This window comes from Cydia amplana, chromosome 16 (assembly GCF_948474715.1).
Source record: "Cydia amplana chromosome 16, ilCydAmpl1.1, whole genome shotgun sequence".
Taxonomy (NCBI): Eukaryota; Metazoa; Arthropoda; class Insecta; order Lepidoptera; family Tortricidae; genus Cydia; species Cydia amplana.
The window spans coordinates 6,900,148-6,916,147 of NC_086084.1; the positions used below are offsets into that span (position 1 = coordinate 6,900,148).

The 16,000-nt window shown below is 37.7% G+C and overlaps 1 protein-coding gene across 1 annotated transcript in view; it reads right to left on the reverse strand.

Moving 5' to 3' along the window:
* LOC134655503 (carboxypeptidase B-like) overlaps window positions 1-11,443 on the reverse strand; it is a 31,772-nt gene extending 20,329 nt beyond the window's left edge. Inside the window, exon 1 of the mRNA XM_063510971.1 lies at window positions 11,239-11,443. Within this exon, the coding sequence (XP_063367041.1) occupies window positions 11,239-11,266 (28 nt within the window). The 5' untranslated portion in view covers window positions 11,267-11,443. The remainder of the gene's footprint in view (window positions 1-11,238) is intronic.
* Window positions 11,444-16,000: the final 4,557 nt, after the last annotated feature.

Genomic DNA, 16,000 nt, shown 5'->3' on the forward strand with positions numbered 1-16,000 from the left:
TATAAATTGCGAAATTTCTAACGACATGTGTCCCACGTTTAGCTGACCTAAGTTTAAAAAGTCTACTGTACCGCGAAGACATTCAAAGGTGTATGTGAAGTCCCCAATCCGCACTGGGCTAGCGTGGGAACTACCGTACGAAACTGATAATTTTATTTAATATCACGATTTTTGGTCGTTCATGAACTATCAAAAGTGACGTTTCTTCAAACAAAAACGTCACTTTTGACACTTGTATGGATGGGATATGTCAGTGTCAAATAAGTAACTAAAGTGACGTTTCTTCAAAAACGTTACTTTTGACATGTATGGATGGGCTATGTCAGTGTCAAACAAGTGATAAAAGTGACGTTTTTGAAGAAACGTCACTCTTGACATTGACACTTGTATGGATGGGATATGTCAGGTCAGGGTCAAACAAGTGACAAAAGTGACGTTTTTGAAGAAACGTCACTTGACACTTGTATGGATGGGATATGTCAGGGTCAAACAAGTGAGAAAGGTGACGTTTTTTTAAGAAACGTCACTTTTGACACTTGTATGGATGGGATATCTCGGTGTCAAACAAGTGACAAAATTGACGTTTTTTATGAAACGTCACTATTGACACTTGTATGGATGGGATATGTCAGGGTCAAACAAGTGAAAATGTGACGTTTTTTTAAGAAACGTCACTCTTGACTTGACACTTGTATGGATGGGATATGTCAGTGTCAAAAAAGTGACAAAAGTGACTTTTTTTTTAAAGAAACGTCACTTTTGACATGTATGGATGGGCTATGTTAGTGTCAAACAAGTGACAAAAGTGACGTTTTTGAAGAAACGTCACTCTTGACACTTGTATGGATGGGATATGTCAGGGTCAAACAATTGAAAATGTGACGTTTTTTTAAGAAACGTCACTCTTGACACTTGTATGGATGGGATATGTCAGTGTCAAACAAGTGACTAAAGTGACGTTTTTTTTAGAAACGTTACTCTTGACACTTGTATGGATGGGCTATGTCAGTGTCAAATAAGTGACAAAAGTGACGTTTTTGTAGGAACGTCACTCTTGGCACTTGTATGGATGGGATATGTCAGTGACAAAAGTGACTTTTTTTAAAGAAACGTCACTTTTGACATATATGGATGGGCTATGTCAGGGTCAAACAAGTGAGAAAGGTGACGTTTTTTTTTATTGATATTGACTTTCAAAGTATTGTCATTAGGCTTTTTGAACGTAGCTATTTTGAGCGTAGCAATTTTAAAAGTATTGGTCTCAAATTATTTGTAATTTATTTTGATTTCTCGCAAAGCACTTGTTATTATTCCAATATTTTTTTGATAACACGTGTTAAATAAACAGATAATTGTAGAAATATAAAATTTTCGAGTGTAGGATGAATAAACATATTTTTTAAGCATAAAATAAAAAATAAAAAATCATAACAAATAGATCTCACGGTATCCGAGTGGTGCAAATTTCCATATCAATTGAGATTAATATTATGACCTAATCATCAAATTTTCGAATTGTGTAGGAATTTTTAAGTTACATTTATATCGATTATTTAAAAAATAACTATAGATTGAGCTTACTGTACACAGCTCACAGGAAACTCTCGGGATTTCTTTGTTATTAATCATGAACTAACTTAAGACATATAATTGATAGGCACATTATCCCGACTGTATGACTTAGTCTGTATAGTGTTCTAGATATTGACCCTAGGGTCATTAATTTCATGAAGAGCTCAATTACGGTACTGGAGATAATCGTATCGTGGGCATCTGTAAACCCTAAATATTGATTAGAAAAAGCTTTCGAAACTGTACGAATTAATGCAAGCAAAATTTTTTCTTCCCCCGCCTATATACGAAACGGCCAGGGGCCGTGTCGTCATCGCCCATCTTGTAGTATGGACAAAACAAGAAAATTGCGTTTTTGTCGGTGAAATATTGCGTTTATGTATATAGTTGCTACACAATCTTTTTTTGGATGAAATTTAAGGAATCGAATGGTACCCTTACTTTTATAGTTTTTGGAAGTTAAAAAAAACTTAAATTTTGAAACTTTCAGGTCCTGTATTTTTGTAATATTTCAATATTTTATTTTAATATCCACATTATTGTGATAAATTGCTCGTTTGCTATCTATTTTACTAGATTTTGTTATAAAATTCAACATGTGTCATCATCCCTATTGTCATAACGATTATTTTCCATAATGTAAGGTTCTGAAAAATGGTAAGGTTTTAGAACTTGCTGCCACAAAGGTGGGTTAGGTTAGGGTTAGAACTGCGACCCTCGAACAAAAGAAAATATGCTGAATAACATTAGGATAAGCAATCAATCATTAGGGAAATCAAAATTAGGGTTTTTAGTGTTAGGACAACTGATCATTATGAAAAATAATATTAGGGAATGCAAAGATAGGAGAAAAAACTTTAGGGATTCAGATATAGATCCATACAAATACATGTATGAATGAAGTTTTTATTCATATTACATCTCTAACCAGCTTGTATATCCACTCAATTTACTCTTTTTAATTCTAACAAGCTGGAGTCATACCTAGAACAAAAAATAGTCAAATTATCTTGACCATATACTAATATGGCATATAAGTATGAATAACTTTTGCTACACAGTAGAGTAAATAAAATATATTTTTTTCATCAATCCACATTTTGTGCATTATTATTTACTAGCTGTGCCCGCGGCTCCGCCCGCGTGGAATTCGGTCTGTGTCAGTAAGCTAATTCATCCCTAATTTCTTTTTCTCTCCCCTGGAGGCGGAACTTGAAGTAAAGTTGACAGATGGATACGATTAGCGGACTGAAGTCCAGATAAAATATTTTACAATTAGGTAGGTACTTACCACTAAACAAAACTACACTCCAAAACCAATAGTTTTTTTCGCCCTTATTCCAATATTAGACGTGATTTAAACGACACAGAGTTATAGTAGGTGTATAACGGACCCCTGCGTGGGCAGGCGCGATGTGTAGCCAACGCGCCCAATGAGGTGAAGGGGTGATTTCCCCAAGAGTCGGGTCCGAGTCCGGACGGCCGCTGGCGAGGTTGCGGAAGAGTACTTCGGCGTTCCTGGGACCTCGCCTTATAGCAGCGAGGCGGCAACAGAGGGGTTTTAGTGGGTAAACCTGGGGTCTCATTAGCTCACAACAGGGAGTCCCACATAACCATCCCGGCCCGTCCCCGCGCCGGGTGGTATGCTTAAAGCATTTCCCCTCTTAAAAAAAAAAAAGGTGTATAACGGACAATACAGTACTACTTTTGTATTTTTACGTTCTTGAGTGTACCTATCCAAAACATGTCCATAGCAAATATCATCCAATTCTGTCCTCCAGTCAAATCATTCTGAGCATGAAAAATTAAGATTTATACACATAGAAATCCATACTTCCTAACAAACTTTCGAATTTAGGTCTAATATTATATTAGTTAGAAGTAAGATTACAGGAAAGGAGAATATTATAAATATCAAAAACTTGAGGCCGAGTATTTACACTTTATTTACAGTTATGTTTATGTATGCACAACTAAATATCTACATATATGTATGTACCGGGGATTACTTTTAACAGTGTAAAAAAATGTTAAATTATAAATTGGCCTAAGTCGTAGTCGCTTGGTAGGGTGCCCAGAATGCCATCTTTATTAAAGTAGGGCTTAACCCTTAAAATCGTATTAAAAACGCGAGCGCAGCGAGCGCGAATTTTTTTTGATAGAAAAAAAATTGAGAGATGGGAGTAATGTTGTCAGGGACACAGCCGCAATGGTTTACGTGAAACGTTGGTGTGGATATCTAATGCGAAAGCCGAAGGCCGAGCTCCATGTAGGGCCGAAGGCCCGAAGCGTCCAGGCTGTCAGTACTTAAGCACAGAACAATAGTATCAGTGTCTAAATGCGAAGGCCGAAGGCCGAGCTCCGCGTAGGGCCAAAGGCCCGAAGCGTCCAGGATGTAAGTGTTTAAGTCGTAGTAGTAGTCGCTCGATAGGGTGCCCAGAATGCCACCTTTATCAAATTAGGCTTAACCTTTAAAATCGTATTAAAAACGCGAGCGTAGCGAGCGCGAATTTTTTTTGATAGAAAAAAAATTAGAGAGGCTATGTCAGGGACATAGCCGCAGTGGTTTACGTGAAATTTTGGTGTGGATATCTAATGCGAAAGCCGAAGGCCGAGCTTCGCGTAGGGCCAAAGGCCCGAAGCGTCCAGGATGTCAGTGCTTAAGTCGTAGTAGTAGTCGCTCGGTAGGGTGCCCAGAATGCCATCTTTATCAGATTAGGCTTAACCTTTAAAATTGTATTAAAAACGCGAGCGTAGCGAGCGCGAATTTTTTTTGATAGAAAAAAAATTAGAGAGGCTATGTCAGGGACATAGTCGCAGTGGTTTACGTGAAATTTTGGTGTGGATATCTAATGCGAAAGCCGAAGGCCGAGCCATGTAGGGCCGAAGGCCCGAAGCGTCCAGGATGCCAGTGCTTAATCACAGAACAATGGTATCAGTGTCTAAATGCGAAAGCCGAAGGCCGAGCTCCGCTTAGAGCCGAAGGCCCGAAGTGTCAGTCGTAGTAGTAGTCGCTCGGTAGGGTGCCCAGAATGCCACCTTTATCAAAGTAGGCTTAACCTTAAAAGTAAAAAACGCGAGCGTAGCGAGCGCGAATTTTTTTGATAGAAAAAATTGAGAGAGGCTATGTCAGGGACACCGCCGCAATGGTTGAATTTTGGTGTGGATATCTAATGCGAAAGCCGAAGGCCGAGCTCCGCGTAGGGCCGAAGGCCCGAAGCGTCCTGGATGTCAGTGCTTAATCACAGAACAATAGTATAACTGTCTAAGTGCGAAGGCCCAAGGCCGAGCTCCGCGTAGGGAGGAAGGCCCGAAGCGTCCAGGCTGTCAGTGCTTAAACACAGAACAATAGTATTAATGTAGGTTAATGTGTGTGCTGGGCTCTCCAGTACCCGCTGATGCACCGCAGTACTTACCGTCGAGCGCGTCTGTCGTGCGAATCCGCTGAGCGGTCAACCGTTCTTCGCACTGCGTGAACGTCTCCGATTCTTCCTCAGATTCCTGAGACCGTGCTACCTTGTAACCTCAATACGTTGCGAGAATTTCGCGAAAAATTAGTTTTTTTCGGATAGGTATGGTAACGCGTTTAAAATGCAAGTCCCAAATTGTTTGACATTTACAATTACTTAATACCTATTTAAAAACTTTCGCGTTTCGAACACATATTAACTCACATTTATAGACCTATCTCGAAATTTATTTTATTACCTTTATTTACCGACGTTTCGACACAGGTTTCACTGGTCATGGTCGCGGCTAACTGATGTCCCAACAAAATGTCAAAACAGAGATTTGTGCAACTACCCGACGAAAAGTGTATGAAAAAGTTTGGGGTAGACATCATATTTTCAAACCACCCACTTCACATAATGTTAATTATTGTCAATAAACCCGCGATAGACCCGTCTATAAATGTGATTTAATATGTATTTGCAAAGACGTTTGACATTGACTAAGAAAAATGTTGTTTTTTTTACAAAGTACATTCACAAAAAAAAAGTGTGCACCACTTTCTTAAGTTAGCGCCATAAGATTCAGGTGCAAACATAACTTAATTGAGTGTAGTGGCCACCCCCCCTTTTAGGGGTTGAATTTTTCTAGCCTAAAATAGGGCCTGGGAGTTTCTTGACAGATTAGTAAAGTTTGCATCAAAATCCGTTCAGCCGTTTTCACGTGATGCGCGGTCAAATAAACAGACAAACAGATAAACAGATAAACAGATAAACAGACAAACAGACAAAAATTCTAAAAACTGTTGGAACGTGTTCTGTTATCGATTCTAAGTATCCCCAACCAACTTTTTTTCGAATATCTTCCATGTACAGACTTTCGACCCTCTTCAGCTTTATTATATGTATAGATGTATAGATTACCCCACCCTTGACACTAACATTTTCATTCATTATTATTCGGTGAATATAGTCCTGATGACGGCCATCGCTTAAGGTGGGTTTAGAAGTGGAAGGTTAATATAGAACATCTGCATATTGAACACATGCCAAAATCACATGTAGGTAGTTCCTACGGTAATGCGTCAAAGAGAGCGAGCCTCTATACATAATGCTAACACGTGACCATTTGCGTACACTGCAGGTGAAAGTACAGGAAACGCATACTTACCATACCTATACAGCGCCTATACCTATGCCGCAGTAAAACAAATCTGAGATGTTTTTGAGCCTTGCTGCACTGTCTGAGACAAATAATGTTTTCACCACACCAACTTGTAAAGGCTCTCTTGATTGTGCAAAAACTGATAGCAAAGTTGCATTTTATTAAAATGTGAGGCAAAGTAATCAAATGCAAATTTTGAGTTGTTTTCTTATTTTTGCTGGTAGAATTGATTTTTAAATGATGATTTTGAATGATAAATATTTAATAACATTCATTTGGATTTGATTTGGTTTTATTTTGTTTGATATCTTACAGTTAATGTATTTTCTTCGGGTTGGTGCTACTGAAAAAAATTACATCTCAAGATGAAAGTTTGCGAGCCACTTGCTACGCTCGTTGTTCAATTTTGGGATCTTTAGCTTGCTCGGGTATCAATATTAGCACGAGAGGTTAAACAACAATTTTGCCCCCTTGTAAAACAAATAACTATTTTTTGTTCAATCCTGGTAGAATTCCATCGATGCATTACACAACTTAATAATTAAGTTAAGATATATAAGGCAAATTATTTGAATGTCCCTACTGCGTCTCGCGCGTTGTGGTGCCCAAGCTCTTTACAGTTGCCTTCAGGCCTGAATGTGGCTTCTTGGCCAATTCCATTATTGATGTAACTGCCTTTGATCGGTCCATCGCAGATGAATCCCAGATTATTTAATTATGCCTATATCAATCACTAGAGCAGACATCTATTATATTCATATAATATTGAGTGTTCTTTTATATATTTATTTTGTAATGTATACAAGATCTTAATATTTATTATGTCAATAAGTTACCTACATGTTAAACTTGAAATAAACTTAAATAAATGTCATATAGTCATATACTATGAAAAAGTGACCAAGGCCTCTAGTGCCCCAGGCTGGAATCGAACCAGTAATTAAAATATTTTCTGTGTACGTACTATGTACTGTGTACGTATATTAATAGTCTCAAGGCCTAATATTGAAGGTTGCAATTAGAGTTCGGAGATAGTGAAACACACGTGTGATACGTTAACTAGTAATTTATTGACTGAAGCTTTCAATCCATCGCGGGCGCAGCCGCGGTTATATTAAGTTACATATAGGTAAAATAGGTAGCTATCCATTCATGTGTGCCTACTGCCTACATTCTGAAAATAATTTAATTTGTTCTAATATACCTACATGTTCTTCATAAATAGATGGAAATGTTTTGGAACTTTCCAAGAGTTTACACCTTTACATTTTTTTCTAGAATTTTGTACAGTAAAAATATGTGCACGCATTTAAATACATTTCAAAGTTATAATAGCTAATGTTAAAGATGATTAGCATTTCCAATAAAACTAGTAGTAGTAGTGTAGGTGCCTTGCAGCATGCGTAACTTCCGCAGATGTACTGATTTCTCATTTACTTGAAATGTGTTTTGCTAGCTGTGTTTGCTGCAAACTGCATCCATACTTCCTATACAAATATGTAATGAGAGCGGAAATAGGTGACATTAGCGCCATTACGTACTCGTACATTATAGTCCTAGGATAGAAAGTCGTTACAGTAGAGGTATTTTAATGACAATACGTTTTTAGACCAGTCCAGCCATTCTCAAAGTGTGTTCCGCGGAACCCTAGGGTTCCGCGACACCCCTGCAGGGGTTCCGCAAGAATTTAGAATAATTTAGAATAATAAAATAAGCATAATTATTATGCTTATTAATAAAAAAATACACTTCTAAAAACTATCGTTTTATTGTAGGGTTCCATCAAGTATTTCACTTTCCAAAAGGGTTCCGTCAAAAAAAAAGATTGAGAACCGCTGGACTAAACTACCATTTAGGATAATCGGCCCAATCTCGATTGCTATAGGTCATTTCTATATAAATGTATTTACTTAAAATCTTTATTTCTCTTTCCTATTTAGTTTGGTATGTATTTGTGGTATGCTTAATAGTCTAATTGACCCTAAAGAAAAAGAAAGAGAAACCTATTTAAGCCATCCGACGACGTGTACAACGTGCATCGTTCAACGCAGCTGGCCAATTTTATTGTCACGCGTGCAATAGAGTATACGACGAAACGTGCCGAGAAAAGATATGCACTGCCTTTTGCCCTTTGTCTCGTCTTGGCGGGGGCACGGCCGTGCCCCCATATTTAAGAGCAAGTTCGGCCTGGCCAGACATATTATGGCGCACGCTAGACAACGTCCATAAGGTTTATTTAGGATCATCGTCATCGAAAGCGATGAAGTCTATATAGTGTCGTAGTTTAATGAAATACCTGTGTACTAAACGCTTCCTGTTTAAATTAGATAATTTGCGAGCTTAAAAATATACTAATATGTACTTCATTATGTTTATAATCGTACAATTTCTCTAATTAATATATGCATTCATTAACGGCTTTTCAGTTTAATTACCAAGAAAACGCTATCGGTCTTTACGCATTTCAACTGCAGCAGTTTCGAAAGGTCATATAATACCACGCCTAAAACTTTGAATAAAGAACTTTACCGCTTTTAATATAAAGTTTTCTTCTGAAAATGTCATAATACCTATCATAATGACGTTCATAATGCCGACTGTTAAATGGCCATGAGTCGCTAATACCTAAATCAAATCAGCAAATTAAAAAAATTAACGGACCGGATACTTCCCTAATTATTTTTCAAAGATTCTGTCACTATTTACTTATTTATCCAACCCTTATTCGTATGCGAAATAAAATTATCAGTTTTGAAGAAGTAGGTACTTTAACAGTTTGAAGGTGGTCTTACTTATTATAAATGTTGATTAATATTTATTTATTTCCTACCGTAACAAACTAGTAACGCAGTGGAAATTACAATTTATGTATTACAAATCGGTAACTACTGATTTGTACATTTATATCGATAACTAATTGAACGTATTGTAACTTTAAAGTACATTCGGACGGCAACTGCAGAAGCATAACTGTTACGGCATTACTGCTGCGGCGGTGACGCGGGCGCTGGTGCGTCAACGCCGTAGCAGTAATGTCGCAACAGTAATTCAGCTGTAGTTGCCATCCAATGACACTTTTATGAAAATGCCATTGTCTGGCTATAAAATTTTACTAATTAGACTGGACTCGAATAAGCGCATTCTAATGAAATACTCGTATAACAGAAGTGCAAATTATTCTTAATGGGCTATCGGCTATCCCGTTACGAATAAATTATACAAACACTTGATATTATCACAAGAATAGTTACTATTCTTTGGTTATTTAGAGGTTATAATAGTGCACTTATTAAAAACTAGCTTCGCCCGCGACTTCGTCTGCGTCGAAGGAGGATGATGATGATTGATAAAAACTATCCTATGCCCTTTCCCGGTTTTCAAACTATCCCCATACCAAATTTCATTTAAATCGGACAGACAAACAGACAGAAAAAACACTTTCGCATTATTACTATGGATTTCATCGACGGTCATGTCACGAGTGTTGAATAAGGTGAGAAAAACATTCGTCTTGGCGTTACGCATACTAAGGAGCTATTTAGAACATCGCGAGTGTTATCGCCGTTATAACATGTGCGTGTGTAGTTTTTACTAGGTACAGTAACGAAGCGTCAAACTGGTATACAGAGTGAATTCAAATGGCGTTTATCTAATGATAGGTAAATTATACTAAAATTCTCATAAGCCAAGGCACAATATCCAGAGCACAAATAGGGAATATTCGCTACGTGCATGACTGGTGCTGCCCTCATTTTCTCGGACTTTCTACGTTAAATCTTATGGAGTAAAATTAGTTCAAGCGGCTGCCGCTAGTACTAATATCGGACATTCCATAAGATTACCTGTGTTTGTGACGATCAGCGCAACTTCTCCCTCCACCGACTTCGCACATTGCCAATACCTACTGAACAGCTAAACAGAATATTTTTTAAACAAAATAATTTTCTTTACATGATTTTAATTAATATACGCTAAAATACTCGCTAATACTATACGGTAACAGATAATTATGTATAACTGTTAGTACCTACAGGTTGCCTTACATAATTATACGTAGGTAATAGGAAAATGATAATAATAATGCTACTACAAGCCTGTATCTTGCTATCATATTTTAAAAGTTAAGACGGAAAAATCATAAATATATTCTCGAATTGTTAGATTTAAAAAATCTTACACGGTGAAAGATAATTAATTTACCCGGTATAAATAGGTACTTAAGTTTTCGTGATGATGCGTTCAGTATTTATCAGCGTACCTACTCTCGATTGCTACCTATATCTTAAGTTAAGAGCAATGAAAAGGGGATAGTCTTTATGGAAATGTTATTATAAAATGATTTGTCCCATTTACATGTGTAGACAAGTTTTCGTTATCAGATGAGTATTTTAGAGGAATATAGAACATACTCATGCTTACAAGAAGTTTTTCACACCATCTATTTGGAAAAGCGCTTTTTCTTCCCTGCTAGGAGGGATCAATGTGGCACTTTTCCTCCCTGCTAGGAGGGATCAAAGTAACACTTTTCTGTTCTAGCACACTATTTTTACATCTTTTTGCACATTATTTTTTTAGCTTAAATAATCTGTTTAAGCATCAGATTGTGTCAACACTAAGATTTTTTTATTTTCCTCATAGTTGATGTGAAAAGCAGTATGTGTCACATGGTATCAAAATTATTTCGTCTTGGGCGTTAACACTTGAATCCCTCATTACGCTCAGGATTCTACAATAGAATCCCGAACGTAGTCTCACTACGTTCGGGATTCTATTGTAGAATCCATCGCTTCATTCAGGATTCAATGTACGCCCTTGACGGAAATATATCATTTTGATCCCTTGTCGTAATTTATATCCCAACGTAACAAAAAAAAATATCTTGACAAAAAATTGGACAATAGGTGTTATTGTTTTTTTTACAATTCAGAAAGGGTAAAATCCAAAATGTTAAGAAATTAATATTAACGTCTAATTATATTCATATTAGTTCTAAAATAATAATTTCTATGTCAACATTCGTAATTCTATTAAAAACAACATAACAAAACTCACCGATCACAAACACGAGGCACTTAGCCATCTCAAATCACTGATAAGGCTGCTAAACGCAGCTAAATCGATATCAAAATTTAATTAAAAGTTCGGTCAGCATTGAGTCGTTCCGATGCGCGTGAGTGGTGCGTGAGTGCGCGCGCGGTACCGGTGCCTGGTGGACTGCGCGGTGACTCGCGGTCGCGTGCGCGTGCGACCAACTCCAACAACCGTAAGCGATCGGCAACGGTGATCTATTAATCGTTGTTTTTAATCTGAGGGTCTACCGCGAACCACGTTCGTCGTGTTGCCTCTCTGGCGCACTTGTGAATTCGTACTTAAGTGTGACAGGGTGGTAATACGTCGAACGTGGTTCGCGGTAGTCCCTCTGGGCTCGCATTCAGCGACGTCCCATTCAATTTAGAACTAATCTGATTATCAATGTCACGCTGTTGTCTACTGGCTAAATAGACCCCGAGATAAACACAATGGGTTTCCGATCTAATCTAAATACTTACGTTATTTAGCGCATTTGATTCTTCCACTTGGATATTGGTTTTGTTGGTTAGAAAAGTAACTAGAGTAGCCGTACCACGATTCGACACGACGTTTACGTTAGCAAACTCGATCGCAGCCCATCTCGCTCGCGCTGGTGTATGTGCGAAAAAGAGGAATGCGATCGAGTTCGCGCTGACGCTAACGTAAATGTCAAATGCCAACTGGTGGTACCCGTGCTTATAATGCTTGTATATCAATTGTATATATAAAGTGTCATTCAATAGAACTTGCTAACTATCTTAATATTTTATTATTTGGTAGCGCATTAGCCCGGAAGCTTGTCGAGATACGATCTGGTATATCTGATGTAATAATTAGGTAGTTGAATATGTGTTTGTCTGGTAAATTGACATTACTGAAACATCGGATTAGGATTGGACCATTCCAGCAAAATGTCTGTTCCCAAAAACGATATTTTTATCAGGAAGAGTACAGTCACAGTGGGTGAAGTGCAGGCCCTTACCTTAACACCATACCTACTTGTACACGTACAGTCGACGGTGTACATATTTCGCTTAATTACAAAAGAGTAATGTGCAAAAGTCTAAACAAATATTTCACGTCGAATGTAGGTACCTGTGAATTTGTAGATTAGGCATTACCATTAGAGTACTTGCCGTTAATGACATTAGCCACCATTGACATAGATATCTAGGGACTGGCTTTACGGGTATTAATAATGAGGCATGACAGGGGCCAGTACAGCGGTGTGAAATCGCTACAACGCGATTGGTTGATGAGTTCGCATCACGCGCGCAACTAGTCGCGTTAGACTGCACGATTGGCTGGAATTCGTGGGTAGCACCGCTGAACTAGTACGATGTTTAGTGCCCCATTAGCCCGTCCTTAGATATTATACGTCAATGTTAGCCACTGATATGATAGCCTCTTGCGCCTAGTGCTAGAGTCGCCTGCTTGCGCCTTCTGGAAACACTAGGACGATGTACATATGGGGTCCAGAGGCGTAGTTTATAATTTATTATAGGTAATATAGGTCTCACTAACATAGGATTAACGGAATGTACACTAACACTATGGACATGGTCTGAAATAAATATATTGAATTGAATTGAATTGAATATGACTTAGCATAACGGGTGAATAATAATATTTAGCCCCACTACCTACGCTTAACAACGATACGTGATTTTGTACTGTATTCTTGCGAACCGTAAGACTCCTCAGATGACATGATCTAATTATGAAAGAAGTGAAATCCTTAATTGGGAACGCAATCCTTAATGGGAATTCAATCTGTGTCTTTATTGTCATATTGGTATTTCACTTATCTACCGCAGTCTATATCCACGTGTGAACTTTAATAGCTTTTATTATACCACGTCGGTGGCAAACAAGCATACGGCCCGCCGGATGGTAAGCAGTCACCGTAGCCTATGGACCCCTGTAACTCCAGACTCCAGAGGAAAAAAAATTGGCTGATTCATACATTTTGGCTGGTCCATTTTCTATGGGAGGGTAATTTGTTTTTTAGAAAAGTTAGTATAATCCCAAAACCTCCCTGACAACCGAAATGCAATTATTTTTTAGCCACCGTGTATACTACATTCAATTTTTTTTAGATCAGTAAGCTGCTAGTATAGTATAATAGTATTTTATTTATCAAGGTAAATAGTTTATTATACATCATTTGCTAAAACCTAAACCTAATTTCATTTATAGTGTCACTATCATAACTATATAGAATTTCGTGACCTCACTGTTGACCGTGTTAAATATATGCTAACCTGTTTGAACTGTAGGAAAAGCCAACAATATGGAAATACTTACAAACACAAACTTATATTCTTAATTAAACCATGCCGCGGGAGCCTTATTTAGATGTATTTTAATTTAGATTAATTTAGCTTTTTTTTACAATACAATACAAATCTAAAAATTACAAATGTCTTAACCTAAACTAGCAACTAACAGAACAAAAACTATTCACAAAATTCGCGAGTCCCTCCAGATGCAAAGGAGCCCATCACACTCGCCGCGTTGCCACGCTGAACCGCGATGGACAACCTTTGCATAAGGAACGACCCGGAACGAGGATCCTGACCCCCCTCCCTCAACCGCCTGCCCACTTCCCCAATGAAAGACCTGGCCTCGGCACACCAACAGCCAGCGGTTTCCACGGCAAGGGGGGGGGGGGGTTGGGGGGATTTAGCTTTTAATTTTATGATAATTAGTTTTATATACAGTGTGTAAGTCAAATACGGGCAATAAATTAAACCAGATATAGAATACCCGTCTTATCATTAATTAAGATGTTTTTAGGGTTCCGTAGCCAAATGGCAAAAAACCGGAACCCTTATAGATTCGTCATGTCTGTCTGTCTGTCCGTCTGTCTGTCCGTCTGTCTGTCCGTCCGTATGTCACAGCCACTTTTCTCCGAAACTATAAGAACTATACTGTTGAAACTTGGTAAGTAGATGTATTCTGTGAACCGCATTAAGATTTTCACACAAAAATAGAAAAAAAAACAATAAATTTTTGGGGTTCCCCATACTTCGAACTGAAACTCAAAATTTTTTTTTTCATCAAACCCATACGTGTGGGGTATCTATGGATAGGTCTTCAAAAATGATATTGAGGTTTCTAATATCATTTTTTTCTAAACTGAATAGTTTGCGCGAGAGACACTTCCAAAGTGGTAAAATGTGTGTCCCCCCCCCCCCTAACTTCTAAAATAAGAGAATGATAAAACTAAAAAAAATATATGATGTACATTACCATGTAAACTTCCACCGAAAATTGGTTTGAACGAGATCTAGCAAGTAGTTTTTTTTTAATACGTCATAAATCGCCTAAATACGGAACCCTTCATGGGCGAGTCCGACTCGCACTTGGCCGCTTTTTTTAAGTTACACTTAATTATGACCCCGTGATAAAAAAATTCCACATGTACCGAGCAGCAATGTACTGTAAACATTAAGAAACAGAAGATGATAGGTAATGACATTACGAGATACGAGCTTTTCATAGTAACTGCCAACAAGCGTTGACAGTTACTTTAAAAAGCTCGTATCCCGTAACGTGTGTGGTGTATTACATTGCGGGCCGAATTATTTTGTATGGTTAAAATTTTCAATGCATTTCTAAGTAAAATCTATCTAAATATACTTTTTAGGTCCTATGCTAACCACCGTTTAAATATTCGTCCGTATTGGATTTACACACTGTATACATATTATAAAAACCATTATTCCATTGCCCTCCCTTTGTCAACTGGGTAAAAAGGTCGCACGCCTGGAAACAGCCAACTCGTTAATGTTAACAATCAGAGGGCCTACCGCGAACCACGTTGGACGTGCTACCTCTTTGTCGCACTTGTAAATTCTTACGTAAGTGAGACAGAAAGGCAACACGTCGAACGTGGTTCGCGGTAGGCCCTCAAAACCGATCCGTTATCGAAACCCGTCTTTAGGTCAATGAGATTTGGCATTAACCCGAGGATCTGGTCTTTGTATGAATGCCGTGAGTCACCGATGTCAGCCTACTTTCTTAAACGCTTCACTTAGGGCAATGTCACACCTACAACGTGGTGACAGTAGGTAATTATTATTCTACCGTGAGATAATATTTACTAACAACAAAACGGAGTAGCTACTACTACGTAGGTACTACTATTGGTACAATTTATTAAACATAAAAAGTCAAGTGAGAGTGTACAGTGTCTTACATGATATAGAGCCGTTATCAAAGGGTCGATTGACAGAAAAACGGTAATGACACAATATGGATTGTAGGTATGGTATACTTAAGAGAGCAGTAGACTGATACTAAAGATTATTAATAAGATAATTTTATGTTTAATACGGAAAGTAAACTTTTTTATAGGCCTTATCATATAAGTAAGGCGTAGCTGTGTGTACTTGAACATTTTCATATTAAAGGAAAAATAGAAAATATTCCCATCGCTAGCAGATCTGCTTGATAAACATTAATAGTTCTGTGTACTTATTCATTTATTTAAGAGTATCCCATCGAAAATTAATATTGCCAGATATTGAAATAAAAATATTCCGTTTACCTTTAAGTATTTCATTGTCATTTTTCTTGACTATTATTTTTAGAGTAGCAAAAGACAGTGCTTGAATAGTCTCCATTACTGCGTAGGAGTTAGCGATGTTCTCCTGTAGGGCTTTTCAATGCTACGAGTTCGTTAAACTCGATTAATATTCATTTCTATATTGTATATATGTTCTTACAACTATACATA